The following is a 23,820-nucleotide window of genomic DNA, read 5'->3' as shown; positions in this document are numbered from 1 at the left end:
TCTCCATCAGGTGGAGGGCCGTCTGCCTGCCATCGAGCAGCGCTATGAGGAGCTGGAGTCGCTGTCGTCGGCGCGGCGCCGGGCCCTAGAGGGCGCTCTGGCGCTCTACCGCATGTTCAGCGAGGCCGGCGCCTGCCAGCTGTGGGTGGAGGAGAAGGAGCAGTGGCTCCACAGCATGGAGATCCCCACCAAGCTGGAGGACCTGGAGGTGGTGCAGCAGAGGTGAGGGAGAAGGGGAGGGAGAGAAAGAACAAGTGAAGGAGAGGATGAGAGAGGGAGAGGGGGAAGATGAGGGAAGGGTAGGGAGATTGAAGTTGATCTCAACAAAGGAAGATCAATGACTTATGCAAACAGCTATGATTAATGATTATATGACGAATAGCACCCTCTAGTGTATGCGTGGAGAAGAGATGGGGTGATGGATGACTAATATGGGGGGAGCAGATGATGTGTTTGGGCTTTAGAGTGGAGGGGATATGTTTGTGGGTTGATTTGATTTCTCTATTTGTGTTCCTCTCCAGGTTTGAGACTCTGGAGCCAGAGATGAATAATCTGGGCACTCGCGTGACAGATGTCAACCAGGTGGCACAACAGCTGCTGAAGTCCGACGACCGCAGCAAAGACCAGATTAACCAGACACAAGACCAGCTCAATAACAGGTCTTTGGGAAACACACACAGCAATCACACACACTTCCACTCAGTATATGTTAAGATGCTGTTAAAACGTGTTAAAACATGTTTATAACACACACACACACACGTGCATACTCACATACACAGATTGTAGCACTCCTCCTCTGACCACCACGTAAAAATCTTCCAATTTATTTAGATTTATTATACTTTTTTGCCATGTTATAGCCATAGATGCTGACCTGGCATTAAACTATTAAACCATAACTACTCCTCCTCTGACTCTCCTCCTGTGTCTCCTCAGGTGGAAGGAGTTCCAGCGGCTGGCTGACCAGAAGAAGCAGGCCCTGGATTCAGCCCTCAACATCCAGAACTACCACCTGGAGTGCAACGAGATCCAGTCGTGGATGAAGGAGAAGACCAAGGTGATCGAGTCCACCCAGGGCCTGGGCAACGACCTGGCCGGTGTCATGGCCCTGCAACGCAAGCTCACCGGCATGGAGCGAGACCTGGAGGCCATTCAGGTAAAGCACACCTGAGAACCACAGGTTTATGTAGAGCATTCAGGTAAAGCACACCTGAGAACCACAGGTTTATGTAGAGCATTCAGCTGAAGCACTTCTGAAAACAAGATCGCACATAGACCTTATGGGAAAATCACACCTTAGGTCATACTACACCTTTGTAAACCACACCTTGAAACTACAGGTTTCCTAGACTAGGCAGGTAAAGCACACCACATACCACAAACCAAATATCATGTAGGTCCTACAGGTGACGGACATATGATAACTGAAGCTTACCTAAGGCATACAGGTGACCTGAGGCTACAGGTTGCACACAACTCTCAGGTAAAGCACACCTTAGACTGAAAGTTACGCCAAAGGTTGTGTCAGTCTCACGTTAACAAATCTGAGAGTTCAGACTAAGGGTGAAGTTAGCCATACACAGGCAGATCACACATCTGAACCAGACCTTACGTGTACAGGTAAAACACACCTAAGAACTATAGTGATTACAAAGGTAAAACACCAAACACAACAGACTGAACTACAGATTACATGGACCGTCAGGTTAAATTAGACCTGTGAATAAGACATATGGGTTGTAGGGGTTGCCAGACAGGTAATACAAACCCAAGGCGGAGACAAAATGTTCTCTGGAGAAAGAGGGAGCCTGTTTCTACCCAGTGTGGCAGGAACTCATTATGCCTGCTAGATACGGTGGGACGTGTTGACATGCTCCTTTGACAGCATATGATTTAGTTTGACATGGCACATTAGCAGCTGACTCAAGATGGATGGCACCATGGCGGGGCTGGGGTGGGAGGCCAGACACTACATTATGCAGCCTTGAGAAACATCCTGTAAGAAGAACTCAAAAGTAGTATAACTCTGCTAACACTGGCTTATTTGTTCCCTAGAATGCAAATTTGTGTTATCATATTCATTGGTATGACTCAACTGTGAAAAGAGGTTACATGCAGAGGAAGAGAAGCAGAGAGCATTAGAAAGTCAACACCATCTTAGTAAAATAAAGTAGACCCTCTGAATGTCATTTTTTCTTTCATTTTTTTGTGAAGTTATCAGTGATTACTACTGTTGTTGGTTAGAGATTCCCCAGACTGAAGGGGAATGGCACCCTGATAAGGATCACATTCTGCAGAGGCTATTGATGCCTTAGACAAATGCTGACGGGGTTCTAGTGGTTTGACAGCATGTCTGACATACTGACAGTTTGTTGCGTAATGTCTGACTTTACGTGCATCTGGACACCATATCCTTTCCTGTCAGTTAGTAGTTATTCTGCTCAATGACAAATGATGCTCTCCAGAGCTGGAGTAATATGTTAGGAATGTTTGGGAATGCTTGTGGGCAATGCATAGCAACCTAAACAACTGTAGGATAAATCATCAAGTGAAAATGAACATAGAAAGTGGAGGATAAAGACATGATGATTTTTTAAATATATATATATATAGTTTGGTTCCAAAGCTATATCTCCATCAACTTTAAAATGTCAGGCTATTTAATTGTGTATTTCAGGTAATATCAATCAAATTGCAGTTTATGTTGTTTTGATTTAGTAAAGATAAATCAAGTAACAATACCCAATTACATTTTTACTCAAATTACTTGGAAAACAAAATGTTAAAAAAAATATATTTATGTAATCATTAAAATGGTGGATATAGCGTTTTGGAACCAAACTCTTCATATATTTTTATATTATTTATTTTTTTAATATTTCAGTCAATTTATTTAATAATGTGACAATGTAATTGAATTTTATAAAATGTTGTAATGACTTGTAGATGTGTAATGATATGTGTATAAGAGTAAAGTCCCATGTTCCAGTTTTGAGATGAAATTCTTCTCATGATGCCCTGTGGCCCCCTGCAGGGTAAGCTGGACGACCTGCGGAAGGAGGCGGAGAAGCTGACCGAGGAGCACCCGGACCAGGCCCAGGAGATCCAGATGCGCCTGGCCGAGATCCAGGACGTGTGGGAGGAGCTCAATGCCACCATGAAGAAGCGCGAGGAGTCTCTGGGCGAAGCGTCCAAGCTGCAGGGCTTCCTGCGCGACCTGGACGACTTCCAGTCGTGGCTGTCGCGCACGCAGACGGCCGTGGCGTCCGAGGACATCCCCACGTCGATGGCCGAGGCCGAGCAGCTGCTCACGCAGCACGAGGCCATCAAGAACGAGGTGGACAACTACCGCGAGGACTACGAGCGCATGCGCGCCACGGGGGCCGAAGTGACCCAGGGCCAGACGGACGCCCAGCACATGTTCCTGGCCCAGCGGCTGCAGGCGCTGGACACGGGCTGGCACGAGCTGCGCCGCATGTGGGAGAACCGCCACGCGCTGCTGGCCCAGGCCTTCGACTTCCAGACGTTCCTGAGGGACGCCAAGCAGGCCGAGGGCTTCCTCAACAGCCAGGTGAGGGAGGGGAGGATGCTGAAGGAGGGAATGGAAGTAGGATGGGAATGTATGAGGGTGACTGAGAACAGATGCATGTGTATGGATGGAGATATGGGTGGGACATGATTGATGATTTTGAGGAAGGGGCACAAAATGAAGGATGAAAGGAGACAATAGTGTGTGTGTGTGTGTGTGTGTGTGTGTGTGTGCATGCGTGCATGTGTGTGTGTGTGTAGAGAAGCATAGAAATATGGATTGAGGGAGTTTGCGAGTGTGGTGGAAAGACATAAGTAAGTGTAAAAGAGTGTAAAAGGGTTTGGGAGGAAATATGTGGAGCATTTGAGGGAGTCATTGGAGGAGTGTGAGGTGAAGAACGGGAGGGAGATGGAGCGTGTGAAGTGATGTATTTGCCTAATGGGAGAGAGGACTGCGTGAGAAAGGGAGGCCCATTCAGAGAAAAATGCTGAGACTTTAGAAACAGTGTTAGCGAACAAAGCATTGCATTTCTAGGATATCTGTAAACATAATGACTTGTATTGTATCTATGCAGAGAATGAAATGAGAGAACTGATAACTGATAACTCATATGAGAGAACTCATATCTCAACTAGCAAAAAATAGTTTTTCTGATTAGACTTGTCCTTCTTTCTCTGCCTCCCCTTTCCAGGAGTATGTGCTGTCCCACACAGAGATGCCCTCGAGCCTGCAGGGGGCGCTAGAGGCCATTAAGAAGCACGATGACTTCATGACCACCATGGAGGCCAGCGAGGAGAAGATCAACGGTGTGGTCGAGGCCGGCCGCCGCCTCGTCTCCGATGGCAACGCCAATGCTGACAAGATCCAGGAGAAGGCCGACTCCATCCAGGATAGGTGAAGCGTGGATTTTATACGAAAACTTTTTTATTTTAAAAAGTATTCATTCTCATTAAAACATTTTGGAGGATTATTATGTCTTATTGTATATGTCCAATATACAGACCTCTACACAGTGAAATAGACTCTATTGACTAGATGGGTGCATCAGGTGTGGTGTCTTGATTTAAAAATAGAAACAGTGTCACTAATTTAGACTTTCCTCTTGAATGCCTCTGATTATCAGGCACCAGAAGAATAAGGAGACAGCCAGCGAGCTCTTGGCCAAACTGAAGGACAACAGAGAGCTGCAGCACTTCCTCCAGGATGGACAGGAGGTAGGACGATCAGCTGACCAAGCTCACACTGACTCAGGATTTCACTTTGCATTTAAATGAACAATAACATATATCTCTCTCCATTCATCCCTCCCTCTCTCCCTCCCTCCCTCCCTCGCTCTCTTCTTTCTCTCCAGCTCACTCTCTGGATTAACGAGAAGATGCTGACGGCTCAGGACATGTCCTATGACGAGGCCCGTAACCTCCACAGCAAGTGGCAGAAGCACCAGGCCTTCATGGCAGAGCTGGCCTCCAACAAGGACTGGCTGGACAAGATCGACAAGGTACCACAGCCCTGCCTCATCCTATGATGGACAGCCCTCTATGTGGGCTTGGCCACTGTGACATGCCTGTTGCCACCTTTTTTTGCATAACTTTCCGCATTAATTTCTCTCTCTCTCTCTCTCTCTCTCTCTCTCTCTCTCTCTCTCTCTTTCTCTTTCTCTTTCTCTCACTCTGTCTATCTCAGGAGGGTCAGGCCCTGGTCAGTGAGAAGCCCGAGCTGGAGCCGGTGGTGCGCCAGACGCTGGAGGGTCTGCAGAAGCAGTGGGAGGAGCTGGAGAGCACCACGCGCACCAAGGCCCAGTGTCTGTTCGACGCCAACCGGGCCGAGCTGTTCACGCAGAGCTGCTCAGCGCTGGACACCTGGCTCCAGAACCTCTCCTCGCAGCTGCAGAGCGACGACTTCGGCAAGGACCTCACCAGCGTCAACATCCTGCTCAAGAAGCACCAGGTGCGCCACCTGCTGGTCGCTACTGAGTACGGCACAGCGATTACTTATAGGCATGATGGGCAGAATGACAAGAGAGGGCAAAACAAGATGGACACCATTCTCTCCTGCTAACTTCTCTGTCTGCCCTCTCCTCCTCAACCCTTTCCTCTCTGGTCGGTGTTGGGAGACCTCCTCTTCTGTTGTCTCTCTCCTCTCCGTTCCATCTTTTCATCTCTCATCCCTCCCTTCCTCCTCTCCTCTCCTGTCCTCTTCTCTTCTCCCTTCCTCATGCCTCCCCTCCTCCTCTCCTGTTGTCTCTCTTCTCTCCATTCCATCTTTTCGTCTCTCATCCCTCTCCTCTCCTCCTGTCCTCTTCTCTTCTCCCCTCCCTTCCCTCCTCTCCTCTCCTGTTCTCCTCTCAGATGCTGGAGCACCAGATGGAGGTGCGTGAGAAGGAGGTGCAGTCGCTGCAGTCTCAGGCGCTGGCCCTGGCCCAGGAGGATTCTGGGATAGCGGAGGTGGACGGCCAGCAGCGGCGCGTGGCCGACAGCTTCTCCCAGCTGCAGGACCCCCTGCACCTCCGACGCCAGCAGCTCCTCGCCTCCAAGGAGGCGCACCAGTTCAACAGAGACCTGGAGGACGAGATTGTGAGTTCCCCCTCTTATCTTAACATATGTGGGATTATCGTAATTTCCCGACTATTTGCCGCAGTTTATACATTGATTTTGCTAAATTTCTTCAGCTATGAGGTTAATACACGGGGGCACAATATGGTATTAATGTGTTTTTTGTTGTTGTTTTTTTTTTACTTGCATAAAACACTGTCCTGCGGTTTATACACAATGCGGCTAACACACAGGACATTACTGTATCATCATGTCATTACTTCTGTCTGCTGACCATTACATACTCTGTGCTACTAGCCTTGGTGACCCATTGTGACTTGACTGAACTACTGTATATGTGACTTCATTTACGCTGTGTACACTGCCCAATTAGTTTTTAGAACAAACATCTAACGTTACATATATTTAGAGATTTATTTAGAGTGTTTGTCTGAATGTAGTCAGTGCACTGACTGTGTCTGCCCCTCTTAGTTATGGGTGAAGGAGAGAATGCCCCTGGCCACATCCACAGACCATGGAAAAGACCTGCCCAGTGTGCAGCTCCTCATCAAGAAGAACCAGGTAAAGAGACGAGAGCGCCATCCGTTGGCTTGGATGACCCTTTACGGTTTCAAACATCTTATTTGGATCAGACCTCACAATCTTACTCCTCCTCCCTCTCTTCTCTCCTCCTTCTCTCCCTCCATCTTTTCTCTCTTCTGCCCTCTCCTACTACACTTCCTTGACCCCCCCCCCTCTCCCCTCCATTAACACCCCACCATTCATCTTTCCCTCCTCTGCTCTTTCACTTCATGTCTTTCACTTCCTGGCTCCTGCCGCCATCCTCTTTTGTCCATCCTCTTCTCCTACCCGTGTCCAGACTCTCCAGAAGGAGATCCAGGGCCATCAGCCCCGCATCGATGACATCCTGGCCCACGGCCGGAGCATGGCGTCGGGCACGGACGGCAGCAGCGATGGCGCCGAGCGCCACGCGGCGCTGGAGGGCCGCCTGGGCGAGCTGGGCGAGCAGTGGGCGCACCTCATCGCCGAGACGGACGAGCGGCACTCGCGGCTGCAGGAGGCCAACCGGGCGCAGCAGTTCTACGCCGACGCCGCTGAGGCCGAGGCCTGGATGGGCGAGCAGGAGCTGCACATGATGTCCGAGGAGAAGGCCAAGGTGTGTGTGTGTGTGTGTGTTAGAAACATGTGGATCAAGATTCGTGTTCAACTGGGTTCTGTAAGCACTTTGATATTCATTATGGCAATGAGTAAATAAAATGTCATTTAAATTGAATTCTTTGTGAATAATGATGGGTGATGTTGTGTGAGTGTGTGAAGCATTCATATGCTGCACAATAACTGCATACTACTAACATACCAGTGTGCGTATGGACGTATGGTACTGTGGTTGGTGTGCCACTATAGCCGTTTGAACTGCTGTGGTGCTGTTGGTGCAGGATGAGCAGAGTGCGGTGGTGATGGTGAAGAAGCACCAGATCCTGGAGCAGGCGCTGGAGGACTACGCCCAGACCATCCACCAGCTGGCCAACAGCAGCCGCTTCATGGTCACCAGTGAGCACCCCGAGAGGTGAGCCCAGGGAATGCCACCCCATGCAGGGCCACCAGGAAAACCTACGTGGCAATATACTAAATGACCTAAGTGTAGATAGAGATGCATTGACAACATCTTCATAGATACACACTCATAGATAGATTTGAAGAGTTTGGGTCCAAAACACTATATCCACCATTTTAATGAATTTTGATTAAAAAAAATGTTTACATAATGTTTTAATTTCCGTAGAGCTGTAATTAGGTATTGTTATTTGATCAAATCAAAACAACACAACTGCAATTTGATTGATATTACCTGAAATACACAATTAAATAGACTGACTTTTTAATGTTTTTAAAAACGGAGATATAGCGTTTTGGAACCAAACTCTTAATTTATAGACATTCAAGCCTATTCATACTTTTCCTCCCTTACATCCTTCTCTCCCCTTCTTTATCTTCTACACCTCTCCCCCAACACCTACTTAAACACCATATCTCTTCCCTTCCTCACACTATCTCTCCATCTTCCCTTCATATCTCTCCATCTTCTCTTCATATCTCTCCATCTTCCCTTCATATCTCTCCATCTTCCCTTCATATCTCTCCATCTTCCCTTCTATCTAACACACTATCTCTCCATCTTCCCTTCATATCTCTCCATCTTCCCTTCTGTCTAACACACTATCTCTCCATCTTCCCTTCATATCTCTCCATCTTCCCTTCTGTCTAACACACTATCTCTCCATCTTCCCTTCATATCTCTCCATCTTCCCTTCTGTCTAACACACTATCTCTCCATCTTCCCTTCTATCTAACACACTATCTCTCCATCTTCCCTTCATATCTCTCCATCTTCCCTTCTGTCTAACACACTATCTCTCCATCTTCTCTTCTATCTAACACACTATCTTTCCATCTTCCCTTCTGTCTAACTCACTATCTCTCCATCTTCCCATCATATCTCTCCATCTTCTCTTCATATCTCTCCATCTTCCCTTCTATCTAACACACTATCTCTCCATCTTCCCTTCTATCTCTCCACTATCTTTCCATCTGTCATCCCTCCTTATCTCTCCATCTCTCTCTCTCTGTCCTTCCTCTCCTCTCCCTCGGTCCCCAGTGAGCGCATCACGCTGCGTCAGGCCCAGGTGGACAAGCTGTACGCGGGGCTGAAGGACCTGGCCGAGGAGCGGCGTGGCCGGCTGCAAGAACGCCTGCGACTCACGCAGCTCAAGCGCGAGGTGGACGACCTGGAGCAGTGGATCGCCGAGAGGGAGGTGGTGGCCGGATCCCACGAGCTCGGACAGGACATCGAGCACGTCACGGTACGGCTGGATCTGACACACACACACACACACACACACACACACACATACACACAGGGATCTGTCTACGTACAAAATAATGAGCTAAAGCAGGGCATTGTGCATGTCATAGTCACTGGGATTGTCTGATAAAAACACGTCTGCACACTCTAACACACATTCTCACACTCACACACACACACACAGTCAGTCACACACACACACAAACACACACACACACACACACACACAAATAATGAGCTGGAGCTAGACATTGATCACAGTGCAGTGACACTATGTGTGTGGCACACAAGAACAAAATTGACAAGACTGTTTGACAAGAGTGTCCAATACGCAAACACGCCCACACACACAAAATAATGAGCAGGGGTCAGAATTTAGAACAGAACAAATGCTCAATTCTGTCTCGCTGTCCAACTCTCACCCTTTCCATAGACTTTTCTGGCTGTTGCCTGATGAAGTGTGAAGTTAGTTTTACAACAATGGTCATTACAACAAATGTGAAACTCACACAGCCGTCCTCCTGTTTGTCCCTCTTCTCAGATGCTGCGCGACAAGTTCCGCGAGTTCGCCCGCGACACCAGCACCATCGGTCAGGAGCGCGTGGACGCGGTCAACGGCCAGGCGGACGACCTGATCGAGTCGGGCCACCCGGAGAACGCCAGCGTGGCGGAGTGGAAGGACGGCCTGAATGAGGCGTGGGCCGACCTGCTGGAGCTGATCGACACGCGCACGCAGATGCTGGCGGCGTCCTACGAGCTGCACCGCTTCCACCAGGACGCCCGCGAGGCGCTGGGACGCGTGCGCGAGAAGCGCGAGGCGCTCAGCTCCGACCTGGGACGCGACCTCAACACCGTGCAGCACCTGCACCGCCAGCACAACGCCTACGAGCACGACATCCAGGCACTCAGCGGACAGGTCAGGAGTGTGTGTTTGTCTTTGTGTGTGTGTGTGTGTGTGTGTGTGTGTGTGTGTGTGTGTGTGTGTGTGTGTGTGTGTGTGTGTGTGTGTGTGTGTGTGTGTGTGTGTAGATGAGGATGTATGCGTTGGATGGAGGGGATGTTTGGGTTTGGAGTGAGGGATATGAGAAAGTTTATCCATCTTGGAAAACATTTGACATAAAAGTCTTCATCTGCTTCATTAGACTAATGGATAGTTGCATTTAATGATTTAAGCATTGCACAAGTGTGTTAATATCCTCTTTGTACGTATTTGTGGTCTTCTGTACTGTACTGCATGAAGGAGTATATTCAGATTCTTACATTTGAACACATGTATGTGAGCGCTCATTCATCTTAACCTTTGACCTCCACAGGTGACGCAGGTGCAAGACGACGCTGCCCGCCTGCAGAAGGCGTATGCCGGTGAGAAGGCTGACGACATCCACCGTCACGAACGTGCCGTCACCGAGGCGTGGGAGGGGCTTCTGGCAGCGGGTCAGGCCAGGCGACTGCTCCTATTGGACACCGTGGAGAAGTTCCGCTTTTTCAACATGGTGCGTGACCTCATGCTCTGGATGGACGGGGTTAACCTACAGATCCAATCACATGACAGTCCAAGGTGAGAGACACATACACTGGCCAATGAGGTGATGACAACAGGAAGCATGTCACTCTCTATTATTAATAGCAGTATGTGCTGAAGAGGAATAACATGATGTGTGTTTTCAGGGATGTTTCATCTGCTGGGCTGGTCATTGCCAACCACCAGGACATCAAGTCTGAAATCGAGACCAGAGCAGACAGCTTTACCGCCTGCAATGAGATGGGCAACTCCCTCATCAACAACAACCACTACGCCGCAGATGAGGTGCATATCTTTGTGCCTAGTCACACACACGGCATTCCATAAAGCACATGCAATTACCTCTCACGTACAGACACACACACATACACACACACACACACACACACGCACACACACACACATTAGAAGACATAGACATTAAAAGTCAGGCAAATCCCACACACAGGCATTTTTTGGTACTCCACAGTCAACAGAAACACACAAGCACACTGCAAGCCATTGCCATTCTTTGACCTCACTGTGCACTTCTCTTGCAAAACATTGAAATTAGGCCCATTGACTTTCATAAACTCTGACTTTCATAAACACTCTGCTGTAGTCACAGAAGCCGTGCGTTTCTAGCGCTGCCCTGCCTTGATGTGGTCTTGAGTGATCTTCACTGTTGCACTTGGCCTGTTAGACTCTGGTTTTATGTGGTCTGGCAATACAAAACAGTGCTTTGGGTGCTTTTATGTGCCATGGTGTCATCTGGCTCAATGGGCTCTGCCTTTTTGAAGTGGTTTGGCAGTGTTGGGGGTTTTGAATGTGGTTCAGAAGTGCCCTTGTGTGATGTGGGTTTTCTTTGCTGGTGTAGATCCGGGAGAAGCTGCTCCAGCTCCAGGCGAAGAGAGACGAGATCAACCAGAAGTGGCAGGACAAGATGGACCACCTGCAGATCGGTACGTGTCTGTGTGGGGCCTGCAGCGGCTCACGCTGCCATAGACCTTCTGTCACTTTCACTGCCATGTTGGAGTGGCTCTGTGGCTCTCTGTCTCCCCCCTCTCTTCCTATCTACTCTTGTGTCTGTTCATCCACCCCTCTCCCCTCACCTCATTCATTGACTTCTTTACGTCTCTATTAATCACCTCCTTTTGTCTCGTTCCTCTTCATCGAACACTCACTTGTCCTCCTCGTCTCCCCCTCAATCTTTTGCTTTATAACTGCGCTCCAATTCTTCTCCATTACCCACCTCTCTTACACTCTCATTTTTTCTTTTCTTTATAAAGCCTGTTCTGCATTAATGCATATTTTGATTGCTGACTGAGCCAAATGCTTAACCTAGATTATAAAGGTTAAACAGTATGGGACAAATCCTTCTCTTTTGTCAATGTGTTAGTTTACACACTTATCTCTCTCTCTCTCGCTCTCTCTCTCTCCATCTCTGTCTCTCTCTCTCTATCCCCCTCTCTTTCTCTGTGCCTCAGTCCTGGAGGTGCTGCAGTTCAGCCGCGACGCCTCAGTGGCTGAGTCGTGGCTGGCGGGCCAGGAGCCACTGGTGCGGGCGGCCGAGCTGGGTGCCAACGTGGACGAGGTGGAGAGCCTCATCAAGCGCCACGAGGCCTTCGAGAAGCTGGCCGCCGGCTGGGAGGAGAGGTTCACCCTGCTGGAGAAACTCACCACGGTCAGTCACACACAGATGGATGAAGTAGGATCAGAAATTTGTCTAGAGATTGTTGAGAAATGAAGTCTCAGCCAGCCGGGAGTAGAGTCAGAAATCTCAGAGAGCTTTATTCACGAATATCCAGAGACCTACATCGTGTTGCTAACAGACGCAGTCTGATGCAACAAACAAGGAAACACTTTTTATACCCCCCTGACAAGTCAGACAAGACATGACATCTCCATTAATGGTACGCAAACCATTTTACGACTTGCTTACCCAAGCAGTTGACCATATCTATAAGGTTGTATCCCATAACAACCGACATCTATGGAATCCAGTCAAGATTGACCCCAAGACAGTAAATAAGGTCTTGGGCACCAGCCCGCCGGAGTAGGGGCCTATGCGACCTTCTCTAAGGCACACACAAGCAGCATGGTTGCACAAACACCTTGAACATGGCATTCCACAGATGTTGTCACATAAGTCTCCCCTTCACTTTCTGCTTACAGCAGCATCTCCCTCTTTAACATGTTCACAGAGCACACCAAAAGAGCAAATGGTTGAATATAGCACACACGGTGAACACCTTTAAGGCCAAAATGTCTTACTACAATGACATGAATACAGAGAGAGAGAGAGGGAGGGGGAAAGGAGTTTGGAGTAATAGAGAGTGCGTGTGGTAATGAAGACCGAGATAGGGGAGGGAAATAAGGGTCGCCATGGTTAGGGACTCGTGTGTGTGTGGGTGAGCGAGAGAGAGAGAGAGGGATGAGGGCATAGAAGAGTGGAACATAGGGTGGAAAGAGATTGGGATGGGAGAACTCTGGAAAAACTCAATTAAGTAAAGGACAGGGGAGCTACAGTCATCAATGTTTACAAATGGCATGAGGACAAATGTTTGCAAGGAATCTGTCATGGTATTCTTAAACTTGAGGTAACAGTAGAGATGAGTTTGGTGTGTCTTTCTCTCTTCTCCAGCTTGAAGAGCAGGAAAGGCTTAGAATATTAGAGGAGGAGGAAAGAGCAAGGCGACCTCCCACACCACCCCCGGCTGAAGTGGTCGCCTCTGACATAGAAACTGTGGCCCACGACTCTGCAGCCAGGTAAGCCCCTCAGACAGTACCACTTGATGCTCGGGGGGGTGTTAAGCCCTGACTAGAAAATCAAAGCATTGTGGTGAATTCAAGCCGTTCTTAGTGTTTTAAGTGTTCAGTGTCAATATTTTAGATCACCCCCATAATTGATCGGAGCCCCTCTCTTTCACTCCCTCTGATAGAACTAGTCTGGACCAGACTACACTCAATCAGTCCGTATCTGTGAATGGAGTTCACAGTGACCAGGACACCTCACAGGTAAGAGGAAGTTTGATGGATATGTGTATAAGTGACCACATTGAAAGTAAAGGCCATATGTGCAAGTCAGCATCTGTATTCCTTACTCCTGTCCAGTCCTGGCCATTTCATTCTGAAACTGTCCTGTTGTGTGTTTTCTGCCATAACTACACACTCTTTTCAATGTCCTGTCCTGTTTTTCCTGTTCCAAGTAATAATTTGTCTGTTTCAGTGTGTGACACATGCCATTCTGTATGGTCAACTCTTACTGAGTATTTTGGCGTCTGTCAGTGTGTGTATGTGAGAGAGAAAAAAAAGTGAGCTTTGCATAAATATAACACTCACTGTGTGTGTGTTTGCTTTTGGAATGTGAATGGTTTACTCACTCTTCCAGGTGCTGTGCCTGTTTTGACTACTGCTGTCTAACCTCGCGCACGTGCTAAAATGACAAACGGCTAATAACACACTCTTGTTGCCTCTCTGCCCCTCAGCAGTCGTTGTCAGTGTCAATGTCAGAGCTCAAGAAGCCTGATCCTAAGCCCGTGTCTAAACCTATGTCTAAGCCCAAGGCACAGGAACGTGTGAGTACCTTAGCATTAGCATCTAGCGCTAGCGTAGCGCCATTGCCCCATTTGCTACCTGCCTGTGCTTAGCATCCCACAGGCTACAGTACCCTGCCTGGCCCACAAAGGGCGCCGTTGTTGTTCTGATCTCCATTTGCTTCACCATTTGCTTCTGAATAACATGATTTTGTTGTTTTGCGTTTTTGTTGTTGTATGGTGGTTTCTAAATGGCTTTGTCTGGTTTTTATATGGCTCTGTGTGGTTTTAGATGGCTCGTTGTGTCTCAGCCTGTGTCCCAGTGTTGGTGAGTGTCGGTTAGCTGTGTAGTTTTTATGTGATTGATATCAAAAAGAAACTGTGATAAATAAATAGCTAAATAGATCTCTCGTACCACTTGGCTGAAGTGCAATGTCTTAGAGTCTACCAGGGGGCGCTGTTGACACCCCACTAGAAAAAAGTGTGCTCTGCTTATGAGCACCCAGTCTACATAGGCTTCAGATTGTCCATTAGGTTTTGGATGGAAAGGGTAATATTTACATCTATGATAATCATACCAGTTTACATTGCAGTAAGATTTATTCTTTATTTATTATTAGTCTTTTGTGCATCACTCAAAATGTGGCAATATGTTGTGCACGTCATGTAGCAGGTTTTTGTGTGTTTTGTCTATGTTTCGTCTTCATGGATTGTATGGATTTTTCATGGGTAGTTAGCAGGTGTGGTTTGTGTAGTGACCTTTTTGAGGAAAACAAGTATGGCTGAAAGTGTGGCTGCCAAACACTAAACTGTGGCTGACCACAAACATGGCTTATGCTCAACAAGGAGCTTTCAGTATATTTTGTAAACTCTTTGAGCTGCCACAGAACGTAATCGAACTAAAATGACCCCTGCCTTGACCATTAGATCCATATTACTGAGATCTGCTTGGAGTTCTCCTATCTGTTTTCCTCCAACGAAACAGATTTCTTCCCTGCAGTACTCCGTGTCCTCTGCAGTATGCTGCCCCAGTCGGTCCCTTGTCTGTCTCTCTTGCTCTCTACCCCTGGCTTGTCTCATTGTCCCTGTGTCCCACCTCAACCAATCTCCCTTGCCTGTCTGTTGAACTTCCATGCACTGTGCATGTCATGGCTACTTCATGTCTGTGTGGACTGTCATTCCTGGTCTGCAGTAAAATTCCATGACACTCTCAGTATTCCATGTGAATTCTGCAGTTTGGCTTGAAGCATTCCACAGTGCTCTTTTTATTTTGTCAGTATTGTTCTGTAATGTCTATTTGTCTGTGGAACTCTGTGTTTTGTGTGTATGTATGTCTGTGTCTTTGTGTGCATATGACGATATATCTAGTGTGTGAGTCTTTCTGTGCTTGTTGTTTGTGTGGAACATCTTATGCTTAAGCTTCTCTGTCTTTCGTCTATCCTTGTGACGATACCTGGACAGTCGCATCAAATTAACGCAACTCTGCGGCATAAGATGCAAATGGTAAATACACCACATTTTGTTGAGGCACTTGCATCCACTCAGTACAGAGTCACTGCCTGTGTAATACAAGTGAATAGTTGTGAAAGTCCTAAATAGTTTCCTCTTAGTCTATGGAATCTAACTGCTGGGTATGTGGTGTATGTTTATGCTTGTGTGTAGCAAACCAATTAAATCAGTTAGTGCTGTGGAAAAGTACAGATACACTAGTTTCACCAGTCTTGCAGTAGCATTAGTTGCCAGGTTACAGCACTTGCTATTATCAGTGTCCTCTGGTCTTGCTGCCTCCCAACCTTGTTTACCAATTCCTTTGCGTTGCCACTGTGGCTGCACTCTGACTTCTCTCCAACGGCCGTTTTTGCTTGACAGGGCTCCGAGTCTGAGTCGGTGAACGGGCCCGGGCGCGACAGCGGCCTCCCGTCCTCTTCCCGGCACGACCCCTCGGCCACGCTGCCCGGGAAAGGGAGCGCGGAGGGCACCGAGGCCATGGAGGGCATGCTGTGTCGCAAGCAGGAGATGGAGTCCCACGCCAAGAAGGCCGCCACCAGGTGAGGAAGGGGAAGGGAGAGGAAAGAGAGGATGGAAAGAGAGAAAGAGAAAAGATGTGGGGAAGGGATGGAGAGATGGCGGGGGAGGGGGGCTTGATGGGATTGTATCAGCATGTATAAGAGAGAGGGAGGAGTAACTGTAGAGGTGGACGAAGAGTGGCTGATGGTGAGCTCCATTTCACGTGTGTGTGTGTGTGTGTGCGTGTGTGTGTGTAAACAGATCCTGGCAGAACGTGTACTGCTTGCTGCGGAAGGGAAGCCTGGGCTTCTACAAGGACAACAAGAGCGCCTCCAACGGCATCCCGTACCACGGCGAGGTGCCCATCAGCCTGGGCGAGGCCACCTGCGAGGTCGCCCACGACTACAAGAAGAGGAAACACGTCTTCAAGCTCCGGTAAGAGGAGAGAGCAGGCAGAGAGTAAAAGAGGGAGGGAGAAACATTAGTGATGTTTAATACCAAATAGGAGTCCAGATTGTAAATACTGTGATTGGTGCTGCTGATAGAGTGATAGAGAATATGTAGAGGAGAGAGAGAGAGCTGGTCAGATAAAGAAGGAAAAGGAAACGTAAGTGGAGAAAAAGCTGTGTGTGTGGAGGGGGGGGGGGTGGAGTCAAGGAATAGGAGGGCAGAGCCAATCAAAACCTATAGTATGAGGAAAGTTTACCGAAGGGTTAAAGGTTACAGAAAAATGCCTCAGTCTCCTCAACATCCATTTTTCTCTCTGTGACCAAAGGCTCGGAGATGGCAAGGAGTTCCTGTTCCAAGCCAAGGACGAGGTGAGTGGATCAACCCTCATGACCCTTTATTGACCACAAGCTAGCGTGTGTCCGTTTGTGGATCATTCTAGCAGCATGGGTTGCAATGTTTGTGTTGGTTTGGATCTATTCTCCCTATTCCACTAGAGCAGTGTTTCTCAAACTTTTTCAGACCAAGGACCACTTAACCAATAATATATATATTAAAAAAAATCACGGACCACCTAGCTAAAAAAAAAAACAGCAGACCAACTTCAACAGTATATTACACAATAGGCCTACTCACTGGTTATTGTCTTTGGTTATTGTGTCAGAGGAGTCATATGATTTAACTGGCATAGCTTACATAGGCAGTCTTGCAGAACTGTTTGGATTCACATACAAGTTGGTTCAATATGGCAAACAACTCTATATATAACTCATCTATATTATATTTTACCACGTCTGCTCGCGAACCACCAGTGGTCCCTGGACCACACTTTGAGAAACACTGCACTAGAGTCAGCCAGGGGTAGTGTTGTGTCATGTTTTGAACACCTCCTCTGTGCTATACCCCTCACTCTTTCTTTCTCTGCTTCTGTCAATCATTCTCCATTTTTTCTTCTTCCTCGTCATCAAAATGTTCCTCAACCGGTGCCTTTCTCGTTTTTTTTTCCACTTCTAATCATGCCTTCTTTCTTCAATTTTCTCCCCCCCCCCACCAGCCTGAGATGAGCTTGTGGATCCGGGCCATCCACTCGTCCATGCAGTCAGGCTCCGGGCCGGGCGACCACTCCCCCGGAGGCCCTCGTGGCCTGAGCCGGGCGATGACCATGCCCCCCATCTCGCCCAGCTCCGGCGACACCGGCGGAGTTACCATGCGCAACAAGGACGGCAAGGAGAAGGACCGCGAGAAACGCTTCAGCTTCTTCGGCAAGAAGAAATAAAACAAAACAAAAAAAAACAACAATGTCAAACACAAACGAAAACGGCAACAGCTACAACTTCCTTACTACTACTTCTACATAAATAGCAAAGAACACACAACCACAACATCAAAACTCCAAATGAACTGATAACAGCCTGAGGGAAAAAAAGGAAAAAAAGGCACTCTCAACTCAGTCAGATGCATTCTCTTTCTATCTTTAGCCCTCTGTTTCTTTTTCCTTCTCTCTCTCTCTTTCTCTCGCTCTCTTTCTTTCTTTCTTTCTTTCTTTCTTTCTTTCTTTCTTTCTTTCTTTCTTTCTTTCTTTCTGTGTGTTCTGGTCAAAGAGAGTGTCACTGAATGTGTTGCTCCAAACTGATGTCTCCTTCAATATTTCTGTCTTTTATCTATTTATTGTCTCTTCATTTTTCAGACCGCTGTCCATCAGTTGGACCCTATGTTAGGCCTGCCTCTTGGCTAAGATGCCATTTGTTGGACAATTAGAGAAGGTCTTGTGAGCATCAGGAAATATAAGGTCTGTAGTCTTAAAACAGTGGCTGTGGCCACTACACTTTTTAAAAAAGGCTAATTTTATTATTTTGTGGGAGGGGCGGGGGGGTGGGGGTGATGCACAGGTGGAGCTTACAAACAGCCTCCCTGGCGTTTAGAAATACTCTGTGTGTGTAATAATCCAGATATTTCCCCCTAGACTCCTCTCCGCTTTCAAATTAGCGTTGAGGTGCCTGATCTGGTAAGGCTTGCTGTTGTGTGAGTCAGGCCTGCTGTTCTAAACTGCAGATCACCTGGATGAAAGGTGCTCTCCAGCACCCTTTTTAAACTCTCCCATTCGCTGCACTGCTCTTTCTTTTTCTTTCTTTCATCTTTTTCTTCTCGGTTGACTCTTTCCTGCTCTCTCTCTCTTTGTGAAGGATCACATACTCATTTTGTTCTTTTTTGGTATTGGTGTTATTTGCATTACCAATAATTATTACTGTTATTATTATTATTATTATCATTATTATTATTTATCTTTTTGCTGTTGCAGATTTTGAGAAAATATTTAAAGAAATTGTAAGTATAGATAGTCCTGTTGTAAGAGGTGAAAAGAAAATCTGATTGGTTGAAACAGTGGGACCATGTTGGTCGCTGTTCTCTTGTTTCTGTTTGTGCACAGACTTCTCCATTAGGGAAATGGCCTAAATTGCAAGATGTTTTCTTTTTTTTTAAATAAAACGGTGCAGTTGTGTTTTGCAGTGTGCAGGAATTAACAAAATACAGCATCATTTGGGTGGGGGGGACTCAATTTTTTTTTAAGTGGTTTTATTCTTTTCTTTGTCTGAATAGATCTTAACCTAATGCTCTTTCTATCTCTCTTTTTGATTTTATTTTATTTTCAACTTTTCTGTTGTCTTTATTTTCTCCTCCCCCATTTTTTCCTAAGACAGTCAAGAATTTGGTTTGTTGTGAGGGTGAGGTTATTTTTTTTATTATTTCTTGTGGTGCCGTGGTTTGCACACAGTTTGCTTTTTAGTTTGGTTCGGAGGCATCTGCGTGGGTGCTTATCCCTCAACCACACCCCCACAAACAGACACAGACACACATACTTGCAGTGACGTGCAACACACTATTTGAGGGGTTTTCTTCTCTTTTCTTTCTCTCGCCTCTTTTTTTCTGTTTGTTTGGCTTGACTATGTAGTTGATAATGATAAGTTTCTAATTAAACGTTCCTCTTAGTTGATCATCAGGTTTCAGTCTCACTGTTCACACACACACACACACACACACACACACACACACACACACACACATATATATCTCCCCTTCTCTCTCTCTACACCCTTTCCCCCTCCTTCTCTCCCCACCACAGTTGTAAGCTGTTTTGGAGTTGTTCTTTATTGTAAAAATGCAAAGGAATATCAGACAATGCACAAACAGTAAGAAAAATGTATTCTCTGAGAGGGAGAATTAGAAGGAAAAAAAAACACAACAGTAGACTTGGCTGAAAAAAATACAGGAAAAAAAGCTGAACTTCTATTTTTGTAATGATTAAAGAAACAGGGCGTGCCACACTGTAGTTCTCTCAAGGGCATCAAAACACGAATGTCGAATGTGAAAGAGTGAGGAGGCACTGGAGGAGAGTGTGACGAACTATTCGACACCTCCCCTTTGAAATACCTGATGGAGTTACCATAGCACCTGAGACTCCCAACATCTTTCACAATGATGCTCAGCCTTCTGCTGAACGACGTGGAATGTCAGTTGATGTCAAAACTTATTCTGTCATCCTGTTGGTAATGGGCTGAAGTCTTAATTGGGCAAGTCTGACACCAGTTAAACCAGGGCTGGACAATGTGTGTGTGTTTGTGAAAGCAGGATGGTCACCGTGTTGCCCTCACATAGAGAGAGGATGATTTTTCGTAGTTTGTAGAGGAGCATGCGATTAGTTCCTACTCTACCTGGTGTGGCATGATATTTGACTATTTTTGTAGGCAGATGATCATTCGTACGTTTTTTTTTTTTCGCCCTTCATCCTCTGGTTTGGGAGTTGTGTTGCGCTGTAGCCATCTCGCTATGCTTTTTTCGTTGGGACTCGTTCACTTGGTGGCGTGGCGTTAGACGTTGTGGTCCGATGTCGAGAGTCCTTGTACAGTGAAGCCCCTTTTTTATGTGAAGGAGTGGAGTATGAGACTAAGCTCCTGGGGTCACGGTTAAATCCATCCCCACTTGTTTTCCCCGCCTCTAGGGGTCCTTTTTGAGTGGTGCGCTCAGGGCACAGTGAAAGAAGCAACCCACTCAATAGTTAATTCTGACAGTGAAAGCCTTTGAGGAGCCTTGAGATTGCCCAAGAAACTATTCTTCATCTGGTGTTCAGTTGGTTGATTATTTCCCAGGTCAATTGTGAAGTGGAAGGAGAGATGACAAACTAAACATTTGAATCCAAACTTACTGAAGATATTTGGGAATCAGGACAATATTCAAGTGTTATTTCTAGATTATCCCATCTCCACATATGTGATCTAGGAATGATTTGTCTTTGTGATTAGAAATGGCAAAATGTTGAGTTGTGATTGGATCAGGGTGCTCTCAGTTTAACAGCCAGTCAGAAATATTGACCATCGGACAGGAACAGCAGCCGTGATTGGCTTCTTCAGTAGATGCCAGACCTCAGATTCCACGCCACCACACAGGACAGGCAGCATTCGCTTGTGTGTGTGTGTGACTGACAAGAAGCTGCCAGTCCAGTCATGCTCAGTAGACTTCCTCATGGCGAGACGGTAGACTTCATGAAGAGACTCCAGTAGCAGTATCCTCCCCCCCCCCGCCCCCCCTCTGTGAAATGACGTTTAGAGAGACACGTGTACACTAATGGGGGTTGAGTTGAGCTCGTTCACTGCCATTTGCCTTGCTACAACGAGCGCCTGTTGAGTTACACTGGGGCTCCACTGGATCTGAGCAAAATCTGGCTCTAAACTGATGGGTCTAAAGTTAAGTGAGTTTACTGCCAGTGGTGGCTGCCTGTTTGGGTTAGTTTCGCCACACTGATCCCACACGAGGCCCTCTGCTGGTTGTTTGAGGAATCTACTGCAGGTTTGGGGTCAGGTTAGGCCCAGTGTTTGCCAAATAAAACTGTGATGTATAGCATGAATGTCCGTTGTGAATCATTATGACTCCAGTGACTCCAGACCAAGATGAAATAAACAGGTCGGTTTAGAACGGTAACATGTTGCAGTAGGTTAACAGAATGGCTTTGGTTTAGTTTCAAATCATGCCCATGGTTCTGTTTATTCATGCCGTCTCATGTTCTTTCTCTCTCCGTCTTTCTGTCCCTCTCACATTCAATCACTCATTCCAACATGCACTCTGTCCATCTTGACCATATCAACCAGAAAACGTCTCGTCTAATGTCCATCTCTAATTCTCATGCACGCATACAGACACACACACACGCACACATACACACTGAGAAGGGTGACACCTGTGATGAAAGTGTTTTAGCTGATGTCCCAGTTTCAGAGGAGCGATGCGATTCGGCCATTTGTGAAGTGTGGTGTGAAGGAACCGCAGAAAGGGGGTCAGGCTGTTTTATTTATGGTGGACAGACGCATGCAGAGGGTGTAGGTGTGTTGCAGGTGTGTGAGATGAATGTACAAGTATGTATTGCAGAGCCCCAAGTGAGGTAGGAAATGGCAAGGAGTAAAGGTCTTTTTTTAATGCAATACAGCTCAAAAAACATTTACAATATAAACTTGACATTATGCAGATGAACCAGACACAACATAAGTGATTTAGATGAGGAAAAAATGTAGCTTCCTTTTTTTGAGTGTTAGACAGATAAGGTAAGCTGTCTTGTGGGGATTGTATTTTGCTCATCCAGTGGCACGTCTGTAAGCCTCCATTAGCCTTCTGATCCACCCACCTCATGTTTTGTTTTTATTTTTTAAACAGGAGGGTTGCTTCCTCCTTCTGTGACTTCAACTAATTTTGAGTTGTTAATACCACTACTATGATTAATTATTATGAAACTCTTATGATGATGATGATGATTATTATTGCTACTGTTATTACTACTACTGTTACTACTGCTACTTATTACTACAAACTATTACTGCTGTCCATTTTCAGGTACTTGTCTGTAATACCAGACCTTTCCACCAGAGGTCAGTGTGCTGTGGAGCATTTTCATTACGGAATCAAAACAGAAAATGTTTGTTGACTTGTGTATCTACATCTAATATTAGGAATAATAAAACATGGTTTAAAAGAAAAAGGAGATGACCGTTTTTTCAGTTTATAGCCTAAGTCTTTTTCTATTTTCTCCCTACATATCAGTTCCATAAGTTGTCTATCTTCTGATGCAGTCATTTTATGCATATAGGCCTACTGAATGTGATTAAAACAAACACAAAACTGGAAGTGACATATTGAGTCCACCACAGGACCGCCAAAGGTTTGATGACCGCATCCTGAATGTACATCAGGCTGGGTTTCCAGCCCCTCCGTTGACGTGGAAACACCATGATCTCATGGGCCCTCACCCCCTCCGTGGAGTTTGTCTGGGAAAACGAGAGAACAATGTCTCTCCCTGACATGTTAACAAAGGTAGGAATGACCCTCCTTATTGGCTTCAACCCAATAAGGAGGGACGAGGACTGCCCGATTGTGCTTACCATGCAGCAAATCGGCAGCATAGGCCAATTGAAATTGGCATGAGAATAACACAGTTGATATGTAGCCTAGGCCTAATTTATCGATCATAGACCTAGAGTCTTATAATGTCTACTACCATGCATCACTCATTATGATGGACCACATCAGAGTGCCCTTAGGCCTTCTTTAGAATGCCTATATTAATCAAGAATAGACTGTTACATTTTTAGCTACGCATATATCCTTCCATCCATTAACTTTGGCGTAGGCCTGCTGTAACAAGACACCTTTCACAATGCCATAGTTTTATCTAAGCGAGGGGGTCTGAGTGTCGCAATAAGGGGCTTCATAATCAATTGTCGTGCTAATCCCCCGTCAGACGGTCGTTAAACCCTGGCGGCCTTAATTCCACCCACAGCCGCAGATTTAAATGCATGTTAATGACAGTCTCCCAGTGTCCATTTGTTTTGTCTCTGCTTCAGAATGTGGGAGGATTGTTTGGTGCGTGTGTGCGCGCGCGTGCCCGTCAGCTCATTTTACTCATCAAATAGGGGCTTGAGAAAAAAAGCAGTAATGGGTGGAGGAAGAGAAAAATTCGGGGGGAGGATTGTTTTGATATTTGCTCTTGCTTTTTGTTGGTGGATCTATCTCTCTCTCTGCCTCTTCCACCACATTTTAGTGCTTCTGTAGGCATTTCTTAACTTGGCTTGGACCAACTTTAGTGTTGCCTAAGTTCTGGGAAATTTCCCAAGTAAATCAATACCCAGATATGGTTACAGGTCGTTGTTTTGGTTATCAAAAGGCTTACTGTACCGCTGCCTCTCAATTAGACTTCCCGTCATACCCTATCATAATTTTACGGAGGACAGTCTAGACTGTCCATTTCTTGTGAATACTTACATACTTTGATAACTTGGTATGTTTATTAATTGGACCACCCCCTCCCTGTCTCAAGTGAGAGCCTAATTAAATGGCAAATG

The 23,820-nt window shown here is 46.5% G+C and overlaps 1 protein-coding gene across 1 annotated transcript in view; it reads left to right on the top strand.

The window, feature by feature from the left end:
• Positions 1 to 18,307, top strand: part of sptbn2 (spectrin, beta, non-erythrocytic 2) — a 61,443-nt gene extending 43,136 nt beyond the window's left edge. The window contains exons 16-39 of the mRNA XM_076274106.1: positions 11 to 222; positions 522 to 659; positions 940 to 1,159; positions 3,038 to 3,574; positions 4,224 to 4,426; positions 4,656 to 4,746; positions 4,884 to 5,030; positions 5,216 to 5,479; positions 5,881 to 6,105; positions 6,556 to 6,645; positions 6,944 to 7,240; positions 7,521 to 7,651; positions 8,741 to 8,945; positions 9,489 to 9,863; positions 10,261 to 10,505; positions 10,616 to 10,754; positions 11,326 to 11,410; positions 11,936 to 12,132; positions 13,093 to 13,217; positions 13,391 to 13,466; positions 15,854 to 16,032; positions 16,253 to 16,426; positions 16,767 to 16,809; positions 17,493 to 18,307. Of these exons, the coding sequence (XP_076130221.1) occupies positions 11 to 222; positions 522 to 659; positions 940 to 1,159; positions 3,038 to 3,574; positions 4,224 to 4,426; positions 4,656 to 4,746; positions 4,884 to 5,030; positions 5,216 to 5,479; positions 5,881 to 6,105; positions 6,556 to 6,645; positions 6,944 to 7,240; positions 7,521 to 7,651; positions 8,741 to 8,945; positions 9,489 to 9,863; positions 10,261 to 10,505; positions 10,616 to 10,754; positions 11,326 to 11,410; positions 11,936 to 12,132; positions 13,093 to 13,217; positions 13,391 to 13,466; positions 15,854 to 16,032; positions 16,253 to 16,426; positions 16,767 to 16,809; positions 17,493 to 17,714 (4,620 nt within the window). The 3' untranslated portion in view covers positions 17,715 to 18,307. The remainder of the gene's footprint in view (positions 1 to 10; positions 223 to 521; positions 660 to 939; positions 1,160 to 3,037; positions 3,575 to 4,223; positions 4,427 to 4,655; positions 4,747 to 4,883; positions 5,031 to 5,215; positions 5,480 to 5,880; positions 6,106 to 6,555; positions 6,646 to 6,943; positions 7,241 to 7,520; positions 7,652 to 8,740; positions 8,946 to 9,488; positions 9,864 to 10,260; positions 10,506 to 10,615; positions 10,755 to 11,325; positions 11,411 to 11,935; positions 12,133 to 13,092; positions 13,218 to 13,390; positions 13,467 to 15,853; positions 16,033 to 16,252; positions 16,427 to 16,766; positions 16,810 to 17,492) is intronic.
• Positions 18,308 to 23,820: the final 5,513 nt, after the last annotated feature.

This window comes from Alosa pseudoharengus, unplaced genomic scaffold, assembly GCF_046254945.1.
Source record: "Alosa pseudoharengus isolate Yale_2024_CS ecotype anadromous, Long Island Sound unplaced genomic scaffold, YU_APseudo_1.1 YU_APseudo_1.1_scf_8, whole genome shotgun sequence".
Lineage (NCBI taxonomy): Eukaryota > Metazoa > Chordata > Actinopteri > Clupeiformes > Clupeidae > Alosa > Alosa pseudoharengus.
Note: the sequence above shows the minus strand (reverse complement) of the source record. Positions and strands in the feature narration are given on the sequence as shown.